This window comes from Lonchura striata, chromosome 11, assembly GCF_050655825.1.
Source record: "Lonchura striata isolate lonStrDom1 chromosome 11, ASM5065582v1, whole genome shotgun sequence".
NCBI lineage: Eukaryota > Metazoa > Chordata > Aves > Passeriformes > Estrildidae > Lonchura > Lonchura striata.
Window position 1 is genome coordinate 9,460,549 of NC_140713.1, and position 20,787 is coordinate 9,481,335.

Sequence of the window (20,787 nt, forward strand, 5' to 3'; positions counted from 1 at the left end):
TAACCCAAATCCACAGAGGATTATCAGTTTTAAGCTGTTTCTGCTAAGATTTGAGTGGAATTGTAACATATTATTTTCTTCTATAATGTAGCAATATTACTGCATATATACTACTAATAAACTACTATAAATCATAACATATGAATGCAGATTCATGATCATGTACTGTTGCTATTATATACTGATGTACATATATTAATATATCTGTAAGGTAATGGACAGAGGCATTGAGACACCTGAACTATAGGGATGTGTATATTTCTAAAATTTCTATTCATCCACTCTCTTAAAGCACAAAAAATTTTCATAAGGGTGAAAATTAATTTTATGTACCTTATTCAAAATCAGTTTTGAAAATCTGGTTTAAGGTCTGTTCTGCAGGTAAGCAGCTGTGTCAGTTGGAAAACACCAGAGACTGCCTTTTGTGTGTGTCGTGGTAATTATAGTCAAGCAAAAACTTGGAAATACTTGCTGTGCTAATTAGAATGTGGAGTTATGCTTAAAAAAAAATAATGTACAGGAACATGTACTTTGAAATCCTTAGTGCATTGTCCTGCTAGACATCCATATATTACACAGACATTATTGTTGCTGTCAGTCTCTTCATCACATTCGTTGTCCTCTGGCAAGTCCTTGTCCAATCATGCTTTGCTGGACACCCTGATGTTGTTCCCACAAGTTGTCAGGTCACATTTGTAGGTCTCTGCAGAGAACTCCAGTCCTGGCCGGTGTTTCTGCTTTAGTTATTCCTTTGATATATGGTATTCAGTCAAGGGAAAACTTACTTGCAGTAATTTTCCTCCAGACTGCCTTTATCTGGGAAATCATGATGATTTATTCAGCATGTTTTCGTATGAATCAGATTGTCTGGGGTTGATGGACGAAGACAATATACCAATAAGATCTGTAGAGTCATATGCAGTGGAAATGGATGCTGGTCAAGAGAGGCATTTAAATGCTATCTTTTCCATTACCTGCACTGCAATTCCTACTGACTGTCTTGACTGTCCTAACAAAATTCTTAAGGTTATTCACATGTTTCAGAAGTAACCAACATATTGCTGAAAGCTTTGGTCTTGCCAAAATGTCAGAGTGACACCAAGGTCTCTTAAATGCTAAAATACAAGTACCTGGAGGAATGTGCCCAAGTCCTTTGAGTTTTTGAGCAATAAAGTTTGCTAGAGCATGTGAGGATTAAGCTTGGTCCTTATGCACTTTCGCAATTTTTTTACTTGTAATTGTTTCTCAGTTACAAGTATGTTCCAAGTAACAGCATATTAATTTTCAGTGAATTGGCATTGGTTGAATGACAGAAGTGGGATTTGTAACCAGATTTATTACTACTTCAATAAAAATGAATTATTCTTAAATTGAGACTTACTTTTTGACAGAGGAATACATAATACATGCATGTTAGGAACTCTAGCAGGACTTGAACCAGAGTGAGTTCAGGGGTTGATTAGTGATTTCCAGACACCAGAGAGACAAACATCAGTAACCTTTCTACTCCTAGCAGGGTTACCAAGGTAGAATTCAAATCCTCAATAGGTCTTGCTATTATAGGGGCAGATTTTCAAAGGTTCTTAACCCAGATTCTAATTTAGTACTGCTACTTTAAGCCCACAGCATGCCCAGGCAAACTAGGCTAATAGTGGGTATTTACACACTTGGGGCAGCTTCCACCAGAGCTGTTCTTTTGAGAAGAGACAGGCAACTTTTAACTTCTCCCTTTTGCAGCTACTCTATTTGGACACCTTTTAGTTGACATCTTAGAAGTGTTCAAGCAGTCACTGGTTGTGTTCGGCACTTCTCATTTAGAGCTCACCCTGATGTGTGCTGCTGTGGTGTATTTTAACCTTGGATCAATGTCCAGCATGTTCCCTCCTCTCTATTTTCTTCAGGTATCTTGGACTGGCTGACCTGGGGCTTTTGGGACACATTCTGACATGAGAACACATCTATTTAAAACACATCTGGTACTCTTTAGTATAGTAATGAGAAGTAATATACATGTTGCTGCTTTTGACATATTTGGGGTTTTTAAAGGTTTTTCAGCTTTTTGTAACTTTTTTTTTTGTGCTACACACAGGAGAAAGCAAAGCAGCTGCTTTGAGTCTGTGTGAATGCTGAGGGGAATGACACCTGGGTGACTACAAGGGAAGTGCAACATCAGAGCAGGCAACTGTGCTCTCACCTCAGTGCCAGCCGTGTTTTGTGGTGAGGCAGTTTGAGTTTGCCTTTGGAAACTTTGGCTTCACAGACACTGTTTTAAGGAACATCTGTCTACAGAAGCTGAATTGAGCATCCTTACACTGGGCCTCCCAACACTTCTGTCTGCAGAGGTGCAGTAATACATAACACACAGTGGGTCTGACAGTCAGGAAGGTTTTGTAAGACTTGGATACACATGGTAACTGGGAATTTTGCCACAAAAATGTCAGGACACATGTTGCACGTATCCATGTTCTAAAGTGGTACAAAGCATGTTTAACGGGCAAACCCAATACAGGTTCTTTTTCAGGAAACTGATCACTTGTGTAATTTACTGTGTGATAAATTAGATATTGGGTTTTGCTGTAGGCACTGTTTTTTCATATGTGCTATTGTAAAACTGATACTATATTCCCTGGAACATTAGATTCTCAGAATAGGGTGTAATTACAAATAAATTAATTTGGATTTAACAAGTTACTGTCAATACAATTTTCGTTGCTCTTTAGAGAAACAAAAAAATGCCATGTACTCATTTACAGATTTAAAATACACATGAATTAATACAGTTTTACAAGTTGAGCTCAAGAGAGCCTCAGTGATTATCCTGGGTGACTGCTGATTTTTTCTGTTAAGAGAATTTTCTGGGTAAAAATAGAATGTACTCAAAGGTCATGATGGATTAAGTCTCAGGAATCTAAACTAAGAAACTTCTGTTTGACTTTGCCAGTCACAGCACCAAGGAGTTTTCTTTACAACAGCCCACGAGCTGGTTGTTCACAGATGGCAGATTCTGATGTGCTGTGCTAAACTTGCCACCTGCCAGCAGACAGGAACTTCTGAGTTTGGAAAGCTGAAGCTGCAGGTGGTGGTGTTTCTGTGGGAGTGAAGGGAGAAGGTCTGTAAACGCACACCCCACACAAAGGAACAGATTTTAGATGGAGTAGGGATGTTTTTTGTAGAGGGATGTCATGCTGCAGTAGAGAGGGAAAATGGGTACAGCAGTCCAGCCTAAGTGAACTTCCTGGGAGAACAGGCTTCCTTGGCAACATAACACTGTCTACAAGATTAAGTATTTTGGCAGCATTTTCTACTTCAATATATACTTAAATATTAAAGTCTTTGTCTTATTAATTAGATTTAAATGAAAACTGGTAGTTTTAGATGTTCTTTTTTGCATGTTGTTTCAATTGCTGTAGAACTATTTTGAAAATAAATGCTTGTCTGTATGTTTTCATGTATGTTTAAATAACAAATCAACACTGAAAACAAGTATTAACACCATTAACTTTAAAAATTCTGACTTCACATCCACTATTAAGCTTGTGGCTAAGTCATGCTGTAAGTGAAGATGGCTGTTTTGGCCTGGGCCACATTCCAGGCTGGAGCACAGTGCAGTGCCAGTGCAGCTGTGCTGCCTTTGGAGCCACATGGGGCTCTCACCCTTCTGGAGCCAGAGGCATTAAATATGGCCTGCAGGAACATCAGCTTGTCTTCTGTCCAGAACTATGTACAAGGCCAGTGCCAGTCTGCTGGAAGCCAGACTGGCCCACAGGCCCAAGTTTTATCCATACTGTGCTCCCTGATATTAGTGATAATTACCAGTTAAAAAAAAACCCCTTTGCTCCATCAATGTCTCAAGTGTCCTTTCTGCTACCTTTTCAGCAATACCTGGCTGAAACTTGTTAGGTGGTCTACTATTTCATGGGTTAATTTAATATTGGTAAAAGTATAATAAATAAAGAGGAAATAATTTTTTCCTCAATTTTTAAGAATCTTATGCTACTGATTTTTGGAAAATTTTAAAGTTCTATTTTGTGGTAGTTTGTTTTTCTGGATTTTGATTGTATGTATTTAATAATATTTCAGTTTAAATAGGAGTGAAGACTATATTAGGATTTCAGTGAACTTTATATAAGGGCAAATAATTGATTACAGCAGATTAGAATTTTTTGGCAACAAGTATTTAACTTTCAAAATTCAGAGTTGCTGTTACTTTGCATAAACAAAACATTTAATTTTTTTCTTTCTTCAGAAAAACAAAACACTTTTAGAAAAAAGTTGAAAAAACTTGAAAATATAAGAATAGGTGATTTTTCTTAAGAAGAGATCTCAGAAGAATGTGATTAGGATGGCCCCGGTCTTACAGCTCAGCAGTGCTTGTGCTGGTTATTTCCTCCCCACATTGTGCCTGGATGCTCTTCATTCCAGAAGAACTTCAGACTCCACGTTTTTCTGGATTATGTGCCAGCAGTATTGCAGGAAGTGCACACTCAGTCCTGATAGGCTTCTGTTAGTCTCAGTGCCATGAAGTAGCTGTCTAATGATTTCTTCCTTTTGCTGTGTCCTTTAGGGAAGGATTGGTACCTGGTGCACGTGTCACTTACTGTGACAGATGTGAATGACAACGTTCCTGAGTGGGCCATGGAGCCCTTCCCCTTCCTGGCTGTGGTTTCTCCTGAGGCTGCAGGAGGGACTGAAGTGTACAAGCTGCTTGCTGTGGATGCAGATGAAGGGATCCATGGAACTGTAGAATATTTTCTCTTGGAAGGTAAATTTTAACCCTCCCATTCCCTGAGTATTATGCCTCACTATTGTGACTTTTTTAGCCTCAGCTTTATTTTTCCTTCCTCCTGCAAAAGGCTGATAAATCTTCAGCTCCATGTGTGAGAAAAATCAGCTTTTATTTATGTATGGATAGATTTCTTTGCAAAGTTCAGTTCTTGCCAAAATATATCCCTGGAGATGATGGGGACTGGAGCAGTCAGTAATCCCAAGGCTTTGGGAAGGAGTGGCAATGGGGACTGTATTTATGAGACAGTCTGTGGAGAAGTAGTTTGTTGGGTGGAAAGGAGAGTTAATGTTCCTGTCCCTTCTGGGAGTCATGCTTCTGGTTCATTTGTAAAAAACTTTCAAACTCAGTGATAATTTTCTGTAAAGTTAAGAAACTTTAGTAATAGTTCAAAAGTGTCTGAGCAGATGAGGAGCAACAATACCTCTCCAGTGGAGTATTTTCTGGTAAGGGATACTTGGGGTCAAACAACAGCAAAATTTTGGAGGATGAAAGAAGGAGACTATTCAGAAGGACCTGGAGTGACACGATAAGGGGGAATGGCTGTAAACTGACAGAGAGTAGGTTTAGGTGGGATATTGGGAAGAAATTCCTCCCTGGGAGGGTGGGGAGACCCTTTAACAGGTTGGCCACAAAAGCTGTGGCTGCCCCTGGATCCCTGGATGTGTCCAAGGCCACATTGGACAGGGCTTAGAGTAAACTGATCTCATAGGAGGTGTCCCTGCCCATGGCAGGGGGTAGAATGAGCTGGACTTTAAGGTCCCTTCCAATCCAAACTATTTTATAATTCAGTGATAAAGAAGAATGATAATTGTCCAGAGAGTGAAATGGAATTTTGAAATGCAGTAATGAATGATGAATGTAATAACTGATTTCTAAGTTTCTTTTGATCTTTAGTGTGCATGCTGATCGTAAGCCAAACTTGGGAATTGACACTGTAGTTTCCTCCTAATTTTAATCAAATAAAAATGTTCTCACTGATGACAATTTGTGGATGTGTTCCTTTCAGGTGGTGAAGACAGATTTGAAGTGGAGAAGGACACTGGCTGGATTAAAACAACAGGTTTGCCATTGGTGAGGGACAAGGAGTATTTGCTGACTGTACTAGCAGCAGATAAACTTGGAAGCAGAGGGTCCCCAGCCTCTGTTTCTGTAATTGCTGGATTTCGACCACCACAGTTCACCAACATCTCATACTTTGTGTATGTTCCTGAGAACACCCTGCAAGGAGAACCGTAAGTAACAGCTCACAATAGTGCAGTGAGGTTGTGGTCCTGCTTTTGACTTCTGTTTGATCTCCCAGAGCCTTGGCATTGTTTGTGAATCATAAATAAATACTGTGAGATGCAATTTAGGTCTCTTAATAGAAGTGAACAAGACACAGTTTGGTGATATATTTTTTTAGTAGCCCTTTTACAGGGAGAAGTGCTATTGAATAGTTGTGTTTTCTTACTTTTTGAAATGATATGAAAAGGATTAGATGTTGATTGTTTCTTAACTTTCAAACAAAATGCAGAATACAAATTAGTACTGTTACATCATGAAGAAAGGTATTCTGTGTGAAAGAACACATTCATTTTATGTGTCAAATTTGGAGAAGTGCCTTCTCCACCAGGTGAAAATTGGAAAAATCAAGATTCTTTTTCCTGTCTTCATCACAATGACAAACTGAGCTAAAATGAAGATGCCACAGAACTTGTCATTTTATTTCTCCATTCTTTGTATAATCATGATAGTTGAAATATCACAGAAAATGTAAGTAACATAAGTCCATCTGAATACTCAGTCCCTTCTTTTCCAAACTGTTTTTATCTTACAACAAATATTTTCTCTTCTTCTTCAATCAAGAATACTTTTGGCCAGTCAATGTGTTCCTTCTGTGGCAGTTCAACTATTATTCATATTATATTATCTGTGGTGCTAATGTTTAGTCTGGAACATTGTTTTACAGTGTCTACATAACTAAGGACTGTTAAGATTTAAAAACAATATTAGTAGATAACAAGGTTTTTCTTTAAAACTGCAATAAAATTAAATTGCACAGGCATAAAAGAAATTGAATAATTTCAAAATACTATAGTGTCCAAAATACTATAATGTCCAACTGTCTTAGGTTCAATAATGTTTAGAATTAAAAATAAAATGATTCATAACTTTTTAATCACTATTAGAAATATGTTTGCACACCTTAGATAATAGTAGACTAGTTAGCTGATCAAATGATTTGGTCATATCCAAAAGGAATGAAGTATTTTGTGTGGTTATTATATCTGAAAAGGTTTGAACATACATAATGAAAGTGTGAAAGTTGTTTCTGTAATGTGTTGGCCAGAAATAGCCATGAAAGTCCATTTAGAATCCTAAAATTGTCATACTTGAATTGGACCAATTACCCAAGTATGCAGGTGTAGTGGTTTTAGTTTGCCAAAGCAGAACAGAGTTGCTGTCATGCACTGAATTTCTGGGTTTAGGATTAGTTAGAACCTGATTTCAGGCTGCTGCTGAGCAGAGGATCATTACCAAATCTTTCCCTTCCTTTGGTCTGCCTGTCACACCATTGAGCTACAGCTGCATGGGCAGCCTGAGCTGAGGAGGTACAAAGACAAAAAAGGCAAAAAAAAATTTCAGTTGGACTGTTAAATGTGCTTCCAGCATGGCCTTGAGATTTTCAGTGCTGGCAGGAGAGCAGAGGTGGCTTGAACATGCAGACAGGGCAAGGAGCTGGAAGGAGAACAAAATAATTCCTGTTGGAAGGAATGCAGTCATGCACCGGCTGAAACTGCCTGTGAGACCTCAGCACAGGAAAATAGAGGAGAAACTCAAGTGAGATAATGACCTACAGCAGTGTTGCCCATTGGTTCAGTAGTGCACCAGAGGGACATGAGACACAGCAGCATGGCAATGCAAGGGGGAAAAAAGGAGTTTGCACAAAAGGAGTTTGTGTTTTTTTGACTGTAATTGCCACAGAATTGTGTTGGTGTGTTCTCCTGGGAGATGGAATTTTTTTTCCTAAACAACTTAAAGCAAGTGAACTTGAAGAACTAGTTTTCCTGTTTAAATCCTTTAAAAATATTTAGTTAAAAATTTCTTCTTTTGCTTCTTATTGTGGGTGTTTCCTCTTGAAGGCTTTAAACACATTGCACTTCAGTGGAAAAAAGATAGTGTCAGATGAGCTAACAATATATGTCCAGTATAAGCTGTAACACTCACTGCTATTAGGGCCTGGCTTTTATCTTTTTGCTGTTATCTGTTGGAACTTTAGGATGGTATGACTGCAGCAAACTTATTGTGCTGTTATTAAAACAAATCTTTTTCATCTTGCTTTATCTTTAGTTTTCTGCCTGAAAACCATCACAACCACAGAAGGAAGTTGAAGTAGGCAAATTCAGTTGCAGCAAAATTTAAATCCTCTGTTCCTGCATTTTTAATCCTTACTGTGTTCTGCTTCCAAGAATCTTTATCTGTTTAACCCCAAGGTGATAGAAGCACTGTGTAACAAAATGCTCAAATTTGGTGTTTAGATACAGCTGTCACTGACTTCATTGAGGATACCTCTGAGCAGACCTGCAGGGTTGCACCATCATTTCTGATATGCATCGCTTTTGTCATATTTTTCACAATGTTGTGTTATGTCCTTGAGTCCTCTCTTTTTATTTCTTTTAATGCAGCTTTCTTACAGTCACTGCTGTGTCATATCAGAAGAAATCCCTGAGCTACAGTCTGCTCACTAATCCTGGGGGTCTGTTCAGCATTGATCAGGCAACAGGAGAGCTCAGTCTAACTCGGAGTGTGGATTATGAAGGTGACCCCCACCAGTACCTCCTTTTGGTCAGGGCTGAGGAGAATGAGGAGCAGTTCAGCACTGCTGCTGAGGTAGGTGTTTCTCTCCAGCAGCCTGGGTGCACTTCCATTTTCCTTCATCTTTTTGAATCTGGACAGATTCACCAGGAGCTCCCATTTTCCCATGCTGGCCATTCTGCTGTCCATTTCAAAAGTCTTTCTGTCTGTGGGGAGATGTTGGATTAGGGACTCTTGGATTTCACTCTTGCAGATGCTCTAAAAGCTGTTTCTGAGGGATCGATATGCTGTCCCATCATAGATCCCAAGCCTTATCTGATAACACATGGAAATGGATGTGGCCAAGCCAGGCATGAGGTTTTGTCTTATTCTATTTCATTGAGTGTGAGGTACATTTCAGATTATTCCATTCTAAAACAAAGGCAGGACAAAGAATTACTTGTTTTGTATCAAGAGCACAAAGTGAACTCGTAAAACAAGAAAGTAATAAAAATTCACTGATATTAAAAGGTGATGGGTTGTGGTATTTTAGAAAGCTGTTTGACAGCAAAAATATTTCTTAATATAGTTATTACAGTTATTTGAATTCAGAGATTCACTGAATTAGGAAAAGCATACTATATGAGTTTGTTCATGCTGCAGGAAATAAGATAGGGAGCTGGAGACAGAATTATTAGGATCAAGTGTGAGGACACAGAGAGATATAGGAAGCAGTATGCCAGTGTTTTGAGTAATACAAGATGAAGAATAGTAAAATATGACTCAAAAGAGGATTATGAGATGATTTTACAAATATGTTTAGCCTAGAGGTAGTTTAACTTGTACCTGCTTTACACTGATGCAACCTCAATAGTTGTGAGAGCAGCTCTAGTTCATGCATATCTGCTCTGCAAGGCTCATGGAATGCAGCTCTGCCTGGTGCTCTGCAATGCAGAATGCCTTCACTAACTGCAGGAGGTGCAGCAGCATGAGCACCAGAAAGACTCCTTTACACACTCCTTGCCGTTGGGAGTGTTAACTGTGGGCTCATATTGGACACAGGACTAAGAAAGCATTTGTAAAGATGCTAGAGGCAAAATTGTATCTCTTACTTTACCAGAACCATAGAATATCCAGAGTTGGAAGGGACCCACAGGGATTGAGTCCTACTCCTGGCCCTGCACAGACACCCCAACAATCCCACCCTGTGCCTCAGTACTCCTTGTCCAAGTACTCCTTGAGCCCTGTCAGAACTGGGGCTGTGATCACTTCCCTGGAGATCAGTTCCACTTATATCTGATTTGTACTGCTGTAATTAAATTCAGAACTAGGTCTTAGAGATTTATAATGCTAAAATGTAATATGCTTGGCAGTAGAGTTTTTAGTGTTACAAATCACAGAAGTGTTGCAAGATAAGATAATGGAAAAAGGGTGCTTGGCAAGCAGATGGTCCATTTTCCTTTAAACTAGTAATAAGGAATAATCAATGGAGATGAAAGGTGAGTGGAAAACATTGCTGCAGGGTCAGAGACTTGGAAATTTCTAGTATCTTGGAATGTAATATTTCAGTGGCACTCAGCAGACAAAGAGCAATCTAAGAAAAATGTCTTACCCTATAGCTGCTGAAGACTTCAATGATGTTTTTGGGAAATTCTTCCATGTGGTATTTCCAGAGCAGTGAGGTCATTCCCTTGATTCACTTTGCTGTTTAACATTCCCCTCTTCTCCATTAAGGTTTTGGTTGTAATCACAGATGTGAATGATTGTGCCCCCACATTTCATCAGTCGATTTACAGCAAAGTTGGTGTTCCTGAAACAGTTCCCATGACAACTGCACTTCTCCAAGGTTAGTGCTCCTGAAGCCATTTATTATGTTCACTGTATTTTTCTCCCTTGTACTATTTAGAATTCAGTTCAGAAAACAAAATTACCTGTCCCAGCATGGGTAGTTGCAGCTCTCTGAAAGCAAATGACACCTTGTAGATTAATGTCAGAGTTACTTACTGGTGCCACAGCCCAAACAATTTTAGGGGACAGGAAGGCAAAGGAAACAGATTTTCTTTGTGGAATTTTGATGTAACAGAACTTTGTTGTGGTTGGTATTACAGCAGCAGGCTCACAGTAACAGTCTTGCTACATTTCTTGAAGGAGAGTGATCCTGGATCAGAAGTTATGGACACCTCAGCTCACCTTCTTTGCCTGTCTCTGGGCGTCCTGTGTGGGCTTGCTGTAGGAATTCTGCTCTCTTGCATTAACAGCCTCTTGTACACTTTAACTGTTCAATGTGAGGTTTTGTTTGGATGCCTGACAAGAAGACTTTGCTTCCTCCCAGGGAGACCAAGAACTTGAGCTTCAAGTGGTGGTGCTCTGTAAAGTGTAGCAAGAAAAAAAACTGAGTCTATTAAGCATTTGTTCAAGGGCCTTGTATTAATCTTTAACCCTTACACAAACTTTCTCTAAATCTGGAGGGAGGAAAAGGAAATTCAGCTGCTGGAAAATTGCTTTTCCTTAGTAAATAGGCTTTTATAACCTCCTATTGTTCTGCTTAGTGATTTGTCCTGTACTAATGGTAGTTTGTTAGTTTCTGGTCTGGTAACTGTGCTTTTAGCATAGATTTTTGTAGGTTATGAATAGGAACTGACAAACACATAATGAACATCAGTTAAATAATATATGTAAATATCCCATATTTAATTGCACATTGATCTGAGTGATTTTGAGTCAGCAGTGTAGGTCAGGTGGACATGAGAATATACTTCTCTGTGTGGGAATATATTCTTGATGGTACAGGACTCTAGCAAGCATCTTTAACAAGACTAACTAGCATCAAATTCTCCAAGGGACTTAACTTTTGGTTTTTTATATTACTTATTTTTGACTAAGGGTTAGTTTACTAAAAAGCACAAGGCACAGCAGAGTTTTCTGACTGATTTCAAGCACCACATGCCAAGGCAAGTCCTACTGCAGTAGTAGTAATTGCACTTACCATTCCAATTCACCAACTTTGATCTATACAATGTCTTTCTCTTCTAACAGTGACAGCCACTGACTGTGACTCAAAGGAGAATGCCCAGTTGCTGTATTACACTCTGAGCCAAGACTTCAGCATTACTTCTCATGGCACTATTTTTCCAGCCACACGGTTGGACTATGAGCGCCCTGACCACCTCTATGAGTTCATCATTATGGCTGTTGATCAAGGGGAAGAGCCCAGGACTGGCACAGCAACTGTTAGGATCCATGTCTCCAATGTGAATGATGAAGCACCTGAGTTTTCTCAGACAATGTAAATACATATTCTTCAGGCTCCATTGTCTTTTACTGTTGCTTTTTGTATTTTGGTTGAATGGCTTATCACAGAATGGCAATTGGTTTTGGTTCAATCAAAGCTGAGAGCTTGTCTGACAAATGTGGGGTGATATTTTGACTCTGAAACTCTCAGTAAAAAAAAGGTAGTATATAGACAATATATTTTATTACATATTTATTTATTATTATTTATTTTATCTCTTTTATGCATTTTTATTTTTTCCAGTATGTACTGAAAGATATGGTGCAAAAATTTCAGATTACACAGTTCAGGCGCACCACTCCACCACCAAAGGAAATCAGGCAGAAAAAAACAGGCAATAGAGTTGTTGCCATCAGCCCTCATCTAGAGACATGGGGGAATTTTGCCTTTTAATTAGGCAGTTTAAACTTAGAGTCAGCAGTCTTCATCCCTGGTTTGTAGCTGTCAAAGAAAAATGCTTAGATGACACAATCTTAAGTGGCAACTGAATTACAAAACCCACAAGATAAATGCCATTAAGTGGAGTTCACTTAATTTCACTTTCCATCCCCTACAAATGGTATGTATATATTTTTTTCTTCTAAATACTTGTAAGCACTTTTCTTCCATAGCTGGGACCCAGCAGCGTCTGAAGCAATGCCAGAAGTACTGTAAACTTGCACTGATGTTAGAGGCTTAGTAATGGAATTTCCAGTCAGCTTCTGTACCAGCCTTCTACTCTCAAAAGTAGAAGTTGACCAGAACAAAACTGAGGCAAAGATTTCAGTGATGTTAAGCTTGGGGTTTAGCTGAACAAAACATCAAAGCTTTCTGACAGTCCTTGTTTTATGTGCAGATAACCTCTGGCTTCAAAATCTTGTGCCTTTCTTTCTTTTCTAAACATTGCTGAGGAGATATGGCTTGGAAATTTTGATCTTTTGTAATTTAATGTTGGATTTCTCTATATTTTCAAATACTAATCCAGGTTATGTTTCTCATTCTTCCACTGATGCCTGTTTTAAATTTATTTTCTTTTACTGTTCAGCGATATTGAATACTTATCTGCATCTGTTTCTAATATTTTAATCAGAAGTAAGTGATACTATTTAAGATGCTGTAAACATCTCTAACAAATTTGAAACAGAAAACATAGTTAAAAAAAAAATCCTTGCCAGGTCTTGTACCTAAAAGTTACTGAAGAAAATTATTAAAATAATGTTATTTTAAGTTACCAAACCTTCACAAATGCTTTTCTGTTGTCTGTGCAATGGCAGGGAAACTGCTGTTGTGTGTATGTGTAGACAGGCATTGGAATTGAATTAATTTCCTGGAATACAAATTATCTCAAGTTTTTGGTGAACTAGGCTTTGATTTTGCTTTATCTTTCCTGTTATGAAAAAAATCTTGAACCCAGAGGTATATTTCAGACAGAACTTAGTTGAAATTTTCCATGAAATAGAATCATTGTGAACACATGTAAATTGGGGCCTGTTGAGAGACTATTTGCAGTTTAATGTTGTGCTCTGTGGCAGTCTAATACAAATCTTGGTGATGATGTTGTCCTTCTAGCTGTTTGTTGAAACAGATTTACAGTCCAATATGAACTCAAGATTCCTTGCCATGAGCTCTCTTTCATCACTGTTATTCTGTATCTCAGTTATGAAATGCTAAAGGCTACCACTCTCTTTCATGTTGTCAGTTTTTACTTTCTCTTTTTTAAGAGATCTCTTCTAAACTCTGCTCTCCCTGTATTTTATGTAAAAAAATATCAGAATTACTGTTCATTTGCTTTTGAGATGCAGAGTTAACACAGTGTCTTGAGGTTTGTGACTGAACTAAGCCAGTATGATTTACTTCTCTTACTTCATTGCATATAAAACTGGGGGAAGAAAAGCTTTTTCTATGGAAGTTTCATAGAAAGCACAGGAAAAGTGAAGGAAATGGTTTTGTGTGCATTTTTTTTTTTCTGTCAATTTTTTGCTAGTCTCAGCATCTGGCCAGTGTGTCCGTAAGCACTCTAACCCAGTGGTGCATCTGGATACAGCCAGCTGCAGTTCATTCTTACAGCTGAGCTTTGGGATATCTCCTGTGGACAGGCCTGGTGGGTGCTTAGTCTGACACATGCTCAATGCAGTCAGATAAAATAATAAATATTTGGGACTTTCCTAAAGCAGGGGGCTTTTCTACTCCAGAGAGTATTACACTTAGGCTGATAATGCCTCTTAAGAGCTTACAATGTCAGTGATGTGTCTGAACTTGAGCAGAGATTTTTGTAAAACTGACATTATGCACATATCCTTCACGTCTCACTCTCATCTTAGTCTTTTTGGGGCAAGGACTGCACTGAAAGTCTTTTGAGGGCTTGTGTCAGAAAGTGCTGTGATGGGAACTGCTTTAACTTACCAAATGTTTGCTTGGAGTCTGTGAATCAGGAAGCTCATTTTTTTTAATTTAAAAAAACAAGTGAATTCTGCATTTAGCACAAGTCTTATTGCACAGCTCATCTTCAAGGCTGTGGTACTGCTGAAAGTTTGGAGGGAAATGTGGGGGTAACAACAGAAGGATGTGGATGGCTGGATAGATCATCCATGCTATCATTTCACTGCTTAACAAAAAACTATTGTATCAGTACGATTGTATTGGAAAATTACAAATTACGAATCCTAGTTAAATTCATGAATGTGTGTTGTCTGGGGTTTTTAACAGCTACAGGAGCTTTGTTTCTGAAGATGCAGGTCCAAACACACTGATTGCCACAGTTAATGCTGTTGATCCTGATGGAGATGGTGTGACCTATGATATTCTGTCTGGGAATCAGAAAGGGAACTTTGTTATCGACCCTAAGAAAGGTAATTGTATATTAGCTCTTTGCTGCTGTGGTCATAATGTTGGTTCTGTTGGGATGCACCTTGAATTTGATCTTATTAGCAAACTGAATAGCATGCACTATCCTTTAAGCTTAATTTTAAAAAGTGCAGGGAAAGAATGCATGTACTTTCTTATAATGATTAAAAAATTGTATAATTTCCTAAAATCTGTGTATAATTGACCTCTCTTACCTGTTCACTGTTTGCTTTCAATCAGTAACTTAATAGAGGGCATTATTATAAATAACAGGTAGCTTAAGAGATAGTAACTTAATAGAGAATGTTATTATTGATAACAGGGTGACATTCCAAAATGTCAGACAAGTATCTGAATAGAATTTAATATAAGAAACTGGACATCTGTGATTTTAAATGTGGCTTTTCTCTGATGTCAATGTCCTGATCATGCTGGTGAGAGAAAACATTTCTTGGCTGGACTTATCTCTGCTATGCTGACACAGACTAATGTGTTTGTAGGTGAAATGAGACTACCACTGTTTTATTTCAGTGAAGGTAAAAGTATATAAAATCTGAATTAATGAAGTATATTTTTCATTTAAGGCTAAAGTCATTCACATGACCAGTATTGTTTAGCCAAGAATACTGCATGCATGAGAAAAAAAGATAAGTGCACAAACACCAGCATCTGAGTAGGTTGGCATATCCTTTTAAATTAATTGGATTTATTTGCTGTTGATTGCTTGAAAAAACAGAAGAGGATGTTTTGAGATTGAAACAGGCAAACAAATTGAAATCCCATTGAAGGATTGAAGTAACTTAATTAACTTCAGTTAAAGTACTTTGTATTTTGAACTGCAATCAAAATCTGAACTTAATTTTCCAAAGCAGAAGCATTGAATATATAGGAAGGAGCAAGCTACCTTAGTTATTCCTTCACTTTATTTCATAGATTTCAAAATTTCACTTAACATGAAATTTTAATTTCAATGCAATCATGGTTTTGCAATATTAATGTTAGATGCTGAAACATTCCCAAAAATATGGTCTGCAGGTAACTTGCAAGCATTGAATCATGACCCTGAGTTTAGTATAAGCTCCTTTACTTCCCTTCTGACTTAAAAATAGAGTTCCAGGTTCCAAGAGTTAAATTTCTACAGATGCTTTGGCATCTGAAGAGGAACAAAGGTTTTGAAAGTGGCTAAAAGCTACAGCATTAATATACATGACACTTCTGAAGATCTTTTTTGTGAGAAACAGATTTTTTTTTTTTTGGTCAAAGCATCTCAACATTTGATTGATAGCATCTCCTGGGATTAGCTCTATAGTTTTAATATAGAAAATCATGTATAGTATATTTATGCTTTTTTGTCAATTAATTCTATACTATTTGAAACTTAATTTTAGGAACATTAGCATTTTTTCCAAAACACTTTTAGGCTTTGTTGCTGAATAAAAAGGTAGGAGTTTATAGAGTGACTTACAGCAGTTTATTTTCAGAAGTGTTGTCAGGGGAAGTCTGTACCCTCTTGTAGTAGATATGTGGAGGTACAGTGGAGAAGTGTCCAAGTTAAGAGCTGCAGCTAAAATAATACATTTTCAAGTAAATTTAGTGACACTGATGCTGCGAAAATACTCTGTTGTGATGACAATTGTGATTATTCCTGATGAATAACAGATGTGATGGATGGTGGAGCAAAAGAATGACAGCCCCTTTCTGCAGGATTTCAGGCAGCTGTGGTGCCTTCTGTGTTTGTAGCACCTTTCTTTTCTGCCAGTGCCTCTGTGTCCCACCCAGCAGGGTGTCCTGTGGGGAATTCTGAGAGTGGCAGAACAGAGGTTTCTCAGCCTGTGCCTCTGTAGCTCAGTGCTGCTGTGACTGAGCTGCAGGAAGGTAAACTTGAAGTAAGTTCAGCTGAGCTGTCCATGGCAGCTGCAGATTTATGTGCAGGTCAACTGAGTTGTGGCTGTTGGCTCAGTTTGCTCCGTAGACAAACCTGTTGTGACGTTTTACTTTTGTTTTGATGTGGGACTGCAATTAAACACTGCACTTAAATTAAACAGCATAGCCTTATGGTTTATTGGTGAATAGGTAAACTGGAATGCTTTGTTGTCATGATTACTAGTGAGAAGAATAGTGGGAATGGGTTAATACAGCAAAACCCCACAACTTGTTGTTTTTACAGGGCTAGTTAGACTTCGTGCAAGCCCATTTCCTGAGCTGCAGGGGACAGAATATGTTCTGAATGTCACAGCTACTGATGATAATGCCTCTGGAGGGCCCCATCCTCTCACAAGTACTGCCCAGGTTGTAGTGAAAATTGATGATGTCAACAATAACAAACCTGTCTTTCAGAAGGTAAATATATAAGCCCCTGTCATTTGTACTGGACTGTTTAAAAATGTTTTAGCACTGTTGGCACTGCAGGTGTGCAGCAGATGAGCTGGTCAAGAGGTGCTCTGCTTCCCTCTGGGTCCTGTCTTCTCCTCCTTCTCCATCCCTCCTAAGGCTTTCAGGGTTTGTTCTGCTCTTGTGGCAGAACAGCTCCTGTGAGCTCCTGTCTGTTCCTTCAACCACACCTCATTTCTGGCATTTCAGAGGATGAGGCCAAGTGAAACACTTCTGGAGATCCCATGTGACACATGTGAGCAGGAATCCACAGGGACAGCTGTCTGTGCAGTGGGCTTGTCCCACGGTACTCCAGAATACCTCTCTAAATTACATAGTCTTCCTTTGATGATTGTGTGTCTGGAGCTAATGAAGGAGAGAAGAATGAGTGTTTTAGCTTAAATTTTAGTGAAGTACTGTAATACAAGAAAAGCTTGAATTTGGTTTCAGAATGTTAATTCATGTTAAAGATCTGTTGTCCTAAAATTTCAGGTGTGGGTGGTACTGATGGCTCAGATGTTGAGCAATGTTGCATATTTTGAAAAGTCAACAACTATTTATGTCAGTCTTAGAAATTCTCAGTAATTTCTCCTTGACAAAATGACTTTGTGTAGAAATCGCTTTTTGATCAAAACAATTCTGTGGTTTGGGCAAGTGTATGCCCTCTTTTTTATTAGACCTTTGCTAATATAGAAAAATATTTGCATTTGGAAGCAACTTTAACTTTTTCTCCAAATATTGCTTTAGCTGGAGATACTCAGTGGCCTCATGTTTTATGTTGTTTGTATAACCACAAAATAGCAAGAGAAATTTAAATTAATTACGGTACAGATAAACCTTTAACAGCAGAGCATGGCAATGCAAGTGTAGCTAAAGAATCCTTCTTTCCCCCTGATAGTATACCTCTAAATCAAAGGGCAAAGAAGTCCTTAATTTTTCTCTTTTTAAAATTGTTCGCTATTTCTTTTTCTCCCCTCTCTTAGTGCCAGTATTATCGGGAACATGCTTCTGTCCTGGAAAACCAGCCTTCAGGGACTGTTGTTCTGCAGGTTGAAGCCACTGATGCTGATGAAGGGGCCAATGGAATAGTGAAATATGGCTTGATGCACAGAGATGGTGTCCTACCAGCATTTAGCATTCATCCTGACACAGGTAAAGCAAATGTCAGTACTGATAATGGCATAGAGAAACCACCTTGTGACACTGTTGGAGAAAAGGCTTAGATAAAATCAGACTTCATGCTTTTTCATTTAGTGTTTTGACAGCAGACCAAATATAAACTGTATCAACTGCATGAACAAGTCTTCCATGAAACTAAGTTTCATACATGTCCAGCAGTGAACTAAAACGGATGTTTTTCTTGAAACGTGGAAGTTTTGCTTTGTGACTTTGTAACTTGTGTGCTTTTGTAACTGGATTTAAAAACCCAAACAAACCTATTTTAAGTGTACATTATCTTGCAACATTGCTAATGGCATATAAGTGATTTATCCAAATGACAGCAGTCTTACACACAGCAAAGGAGCTAAATCTCAGGAGGCCAAAATTAAGTTCAGGAGGATTCTGAATTTCTGGAGGATAAAAGATATGAAACATTCCTTTATCCTGTACTTAGAGCTCTTCAAAAGAAATATTTTTTGAGAAATGCATTTCCTTAGTTTGTACTTACCTCCATTTTCTAAAATTTAATTACACATTCATTCTAATTCCAATTCTTCTGTGTGTGGATGTAAGTGTAACTAAAGTTTGAGTCTGTCTGAGCAATACAATGTCAGCTGTTGCAATTGTTAAATCTCATGTTTGGATCCTTGAACTTGAAGCTGATGTTATAGGTGTGCTTAACCTACTGCATTATATCCCAATGTATTGACAGAAAAATAAACATCTGCATGAAGAATATTGCCAGTTGCACAGAATTTTAACTCTTATGTATTTAATTTGTTTTCAGGCGTTCTGACAACTCTTCAAGTATTTGATCGAGAAAAACAGAGGGAATATCCCATCACTGTGACAGCAACAGATCAGGCAGCAGAGCCGCTCATTGGAATATGTCAGATCAATATTGTCATCCTGGACCAAAATGACAACGACCCCAGATTTGAAAACACCCACTATGAATGTAATTGAGAGTCATTGGATAGAGTTTCAGTGCCCTGAGTGTGAGCGTACCCCATGTCTCAGATTTTTGGGTTTTTGCCTATCCTGGCAGTAGAACATGTGGCAAATTTTGATGCATCCAGAGATGTACTTTGCTTATTTTTGCAGAGCTGTTACTCTATGAAATGTGTGATGTAACATGTACAGCCTTGGCTCAGCTCATAGGCCTGCCTTATGGGAAAGTTCCTTGAAACAATAGCCATGTCATTCATAAAGAGCAATTATTCTCTGGGTTAAAATACAGTTAAAAGAAGTACCTTATAAGAAATAAGAATTCCAGGTTATGAATGAGGTAATATGAAGTTCAGATATGATCTGTAGCTCTGGAGTGATAGCAGCCCTTTGGAATACTCAGTGTGTGGCCATTGTTACAAGGAACAAAAAATTATACTAATGATGTATGGCAGTTATTTCTTTATGGCTTACTAAAATGTCCATGGTAGTTTAGCAAATTAATGATCATTTTATCAAAGGAAATATCCTTTCCTTCTCTTAGATTTCCTCCGAGAGGACACAAGAGTTGGGACCAGCTTCCTGCGTGTTGCAGCCCGGGATGATGACTACAGCTCAAATGCTGCCATTACATACTCCATAGCAAGTGATGAACCAAATTATTTACAGATTCATCCTACCACAGGCTGGGTGTTTGTAAACCAACCCATATCTCAGGTATGGTGCTTGCTTTCTTTTTAAAGCTGACTATTTAAATATATCATAGGAGGGACTGAGGTCGTGAGTTTGGCTTACCCCCTCAGGTTAAAGGATCAATACATCTATTTAAATTAAACATGAGTCTAAGGCTTTTAGCTGCTGAGTTAATGGACTGTGAATTGCATATGAGCAAGCCCTGCTTTCAGCTGGGAAGCAGCAGCCACAGCACTGCCTCTGAGACTTGCTCTTCCCATTTCCCTGGCTCTGGCATGCTGATTCCAAGGGCTGGAGGACTGAGGTCATAAGCAGGGAGAGCAAGAACCCAAGTGTAGCACTTCATTGTGTTCACAGGCAATGAGTCAAGACACAAACCTGAATAAGAACAAATGTGAAATTTTGGTCCTGATACAGATTCCCAATTTGATATATGTCAGTTCTGGTGCATTAAGCATAGCTGTCCCTCAGGAAGGTGAAAGCATAATTCATGTAGTTATCTAAAATTGACTAGTTTCAGCTATTTCTAAATACCTACACAAACAGTCCTATATTTTCATGTTTTAAAGTAATTTGTTTTGAAATTGAACTCTTGTTGTTGATGCCAGTCTTTAAATAGGTACTTTTAATACTGACATTGAACTTCTAAATAACTGACACACAAAAGTTTGGTGAAAGTGTATCTTTTTCATGTATTTTCTTTAATGAATCTAAGAACCCTACAGACCTAGTAACAAGAACTGCTAATAGGTAAGCTTAAGAACTCAGGTCCTCGACAAAGTGGTTTTTTGGTTCTGTTTGGTTTTAAATTTTGTGTAACATTTGCTTAGGTTTATTGAGACATATAGCAAAATTTTCCAACCCTCTTAAGTAAAGTAAATAGAATTTTTATCAAATTTGCACTTAGTTCATATTTTGAGTTCATCTTCAGATCTTTTTC

The 20,787-nt window shown here is 38.2% G+C and overlaps 1 protein-coding gene across 1 annotated transcript in view; it reads left to right on the top strand.

Annotated features, from left to right (window-relative positions):
- The window catches only part of LOC110476213 (neural-cadherin-like), a 72,521-nt gene that overhangs the window by 20,266 nt on the left and 31,468 nt on the right, over positions 1–20,787 (top strand). Inside the window, exons 2-11 of the mRNA XM_077786296.2 lie at positions 4,565–4,762; positions 5,793–6,018; positions 8,452–8,656; positions 10,295–10,406; positions 11,597–11,846; positions 14,538–14,680; positions 16,843–17,015; positions 18,029–18,197; positions 18,994–19,164; positions 19,699–19,871. Of these exons, the coding sequence (XP_077642422.2) occupies positions 4,565–4,762; positions 5,793–6,018; positions 8,452–8,656; positions 10,295–10,406; positions 11,597–11,846; positions 14,538–14,680; positions 16,843–17,015; positions 18,029–18,197; positions 18,994–19,164; positions 19,699–19,871 (1,820 nt within the window). The remainder of the gene's footprint in view (positions 1–4,564; positions 4,763–5,792; positions 6,019–8,451; positions 8,657–10,294; positions 10,407–11,596; positions 11,847–14,537; positions 14,681–16,842; positions 17,016–18,028; positions 18,198–18,993; positions 19,165–19,698; positions 19,872–20,787) is intronic.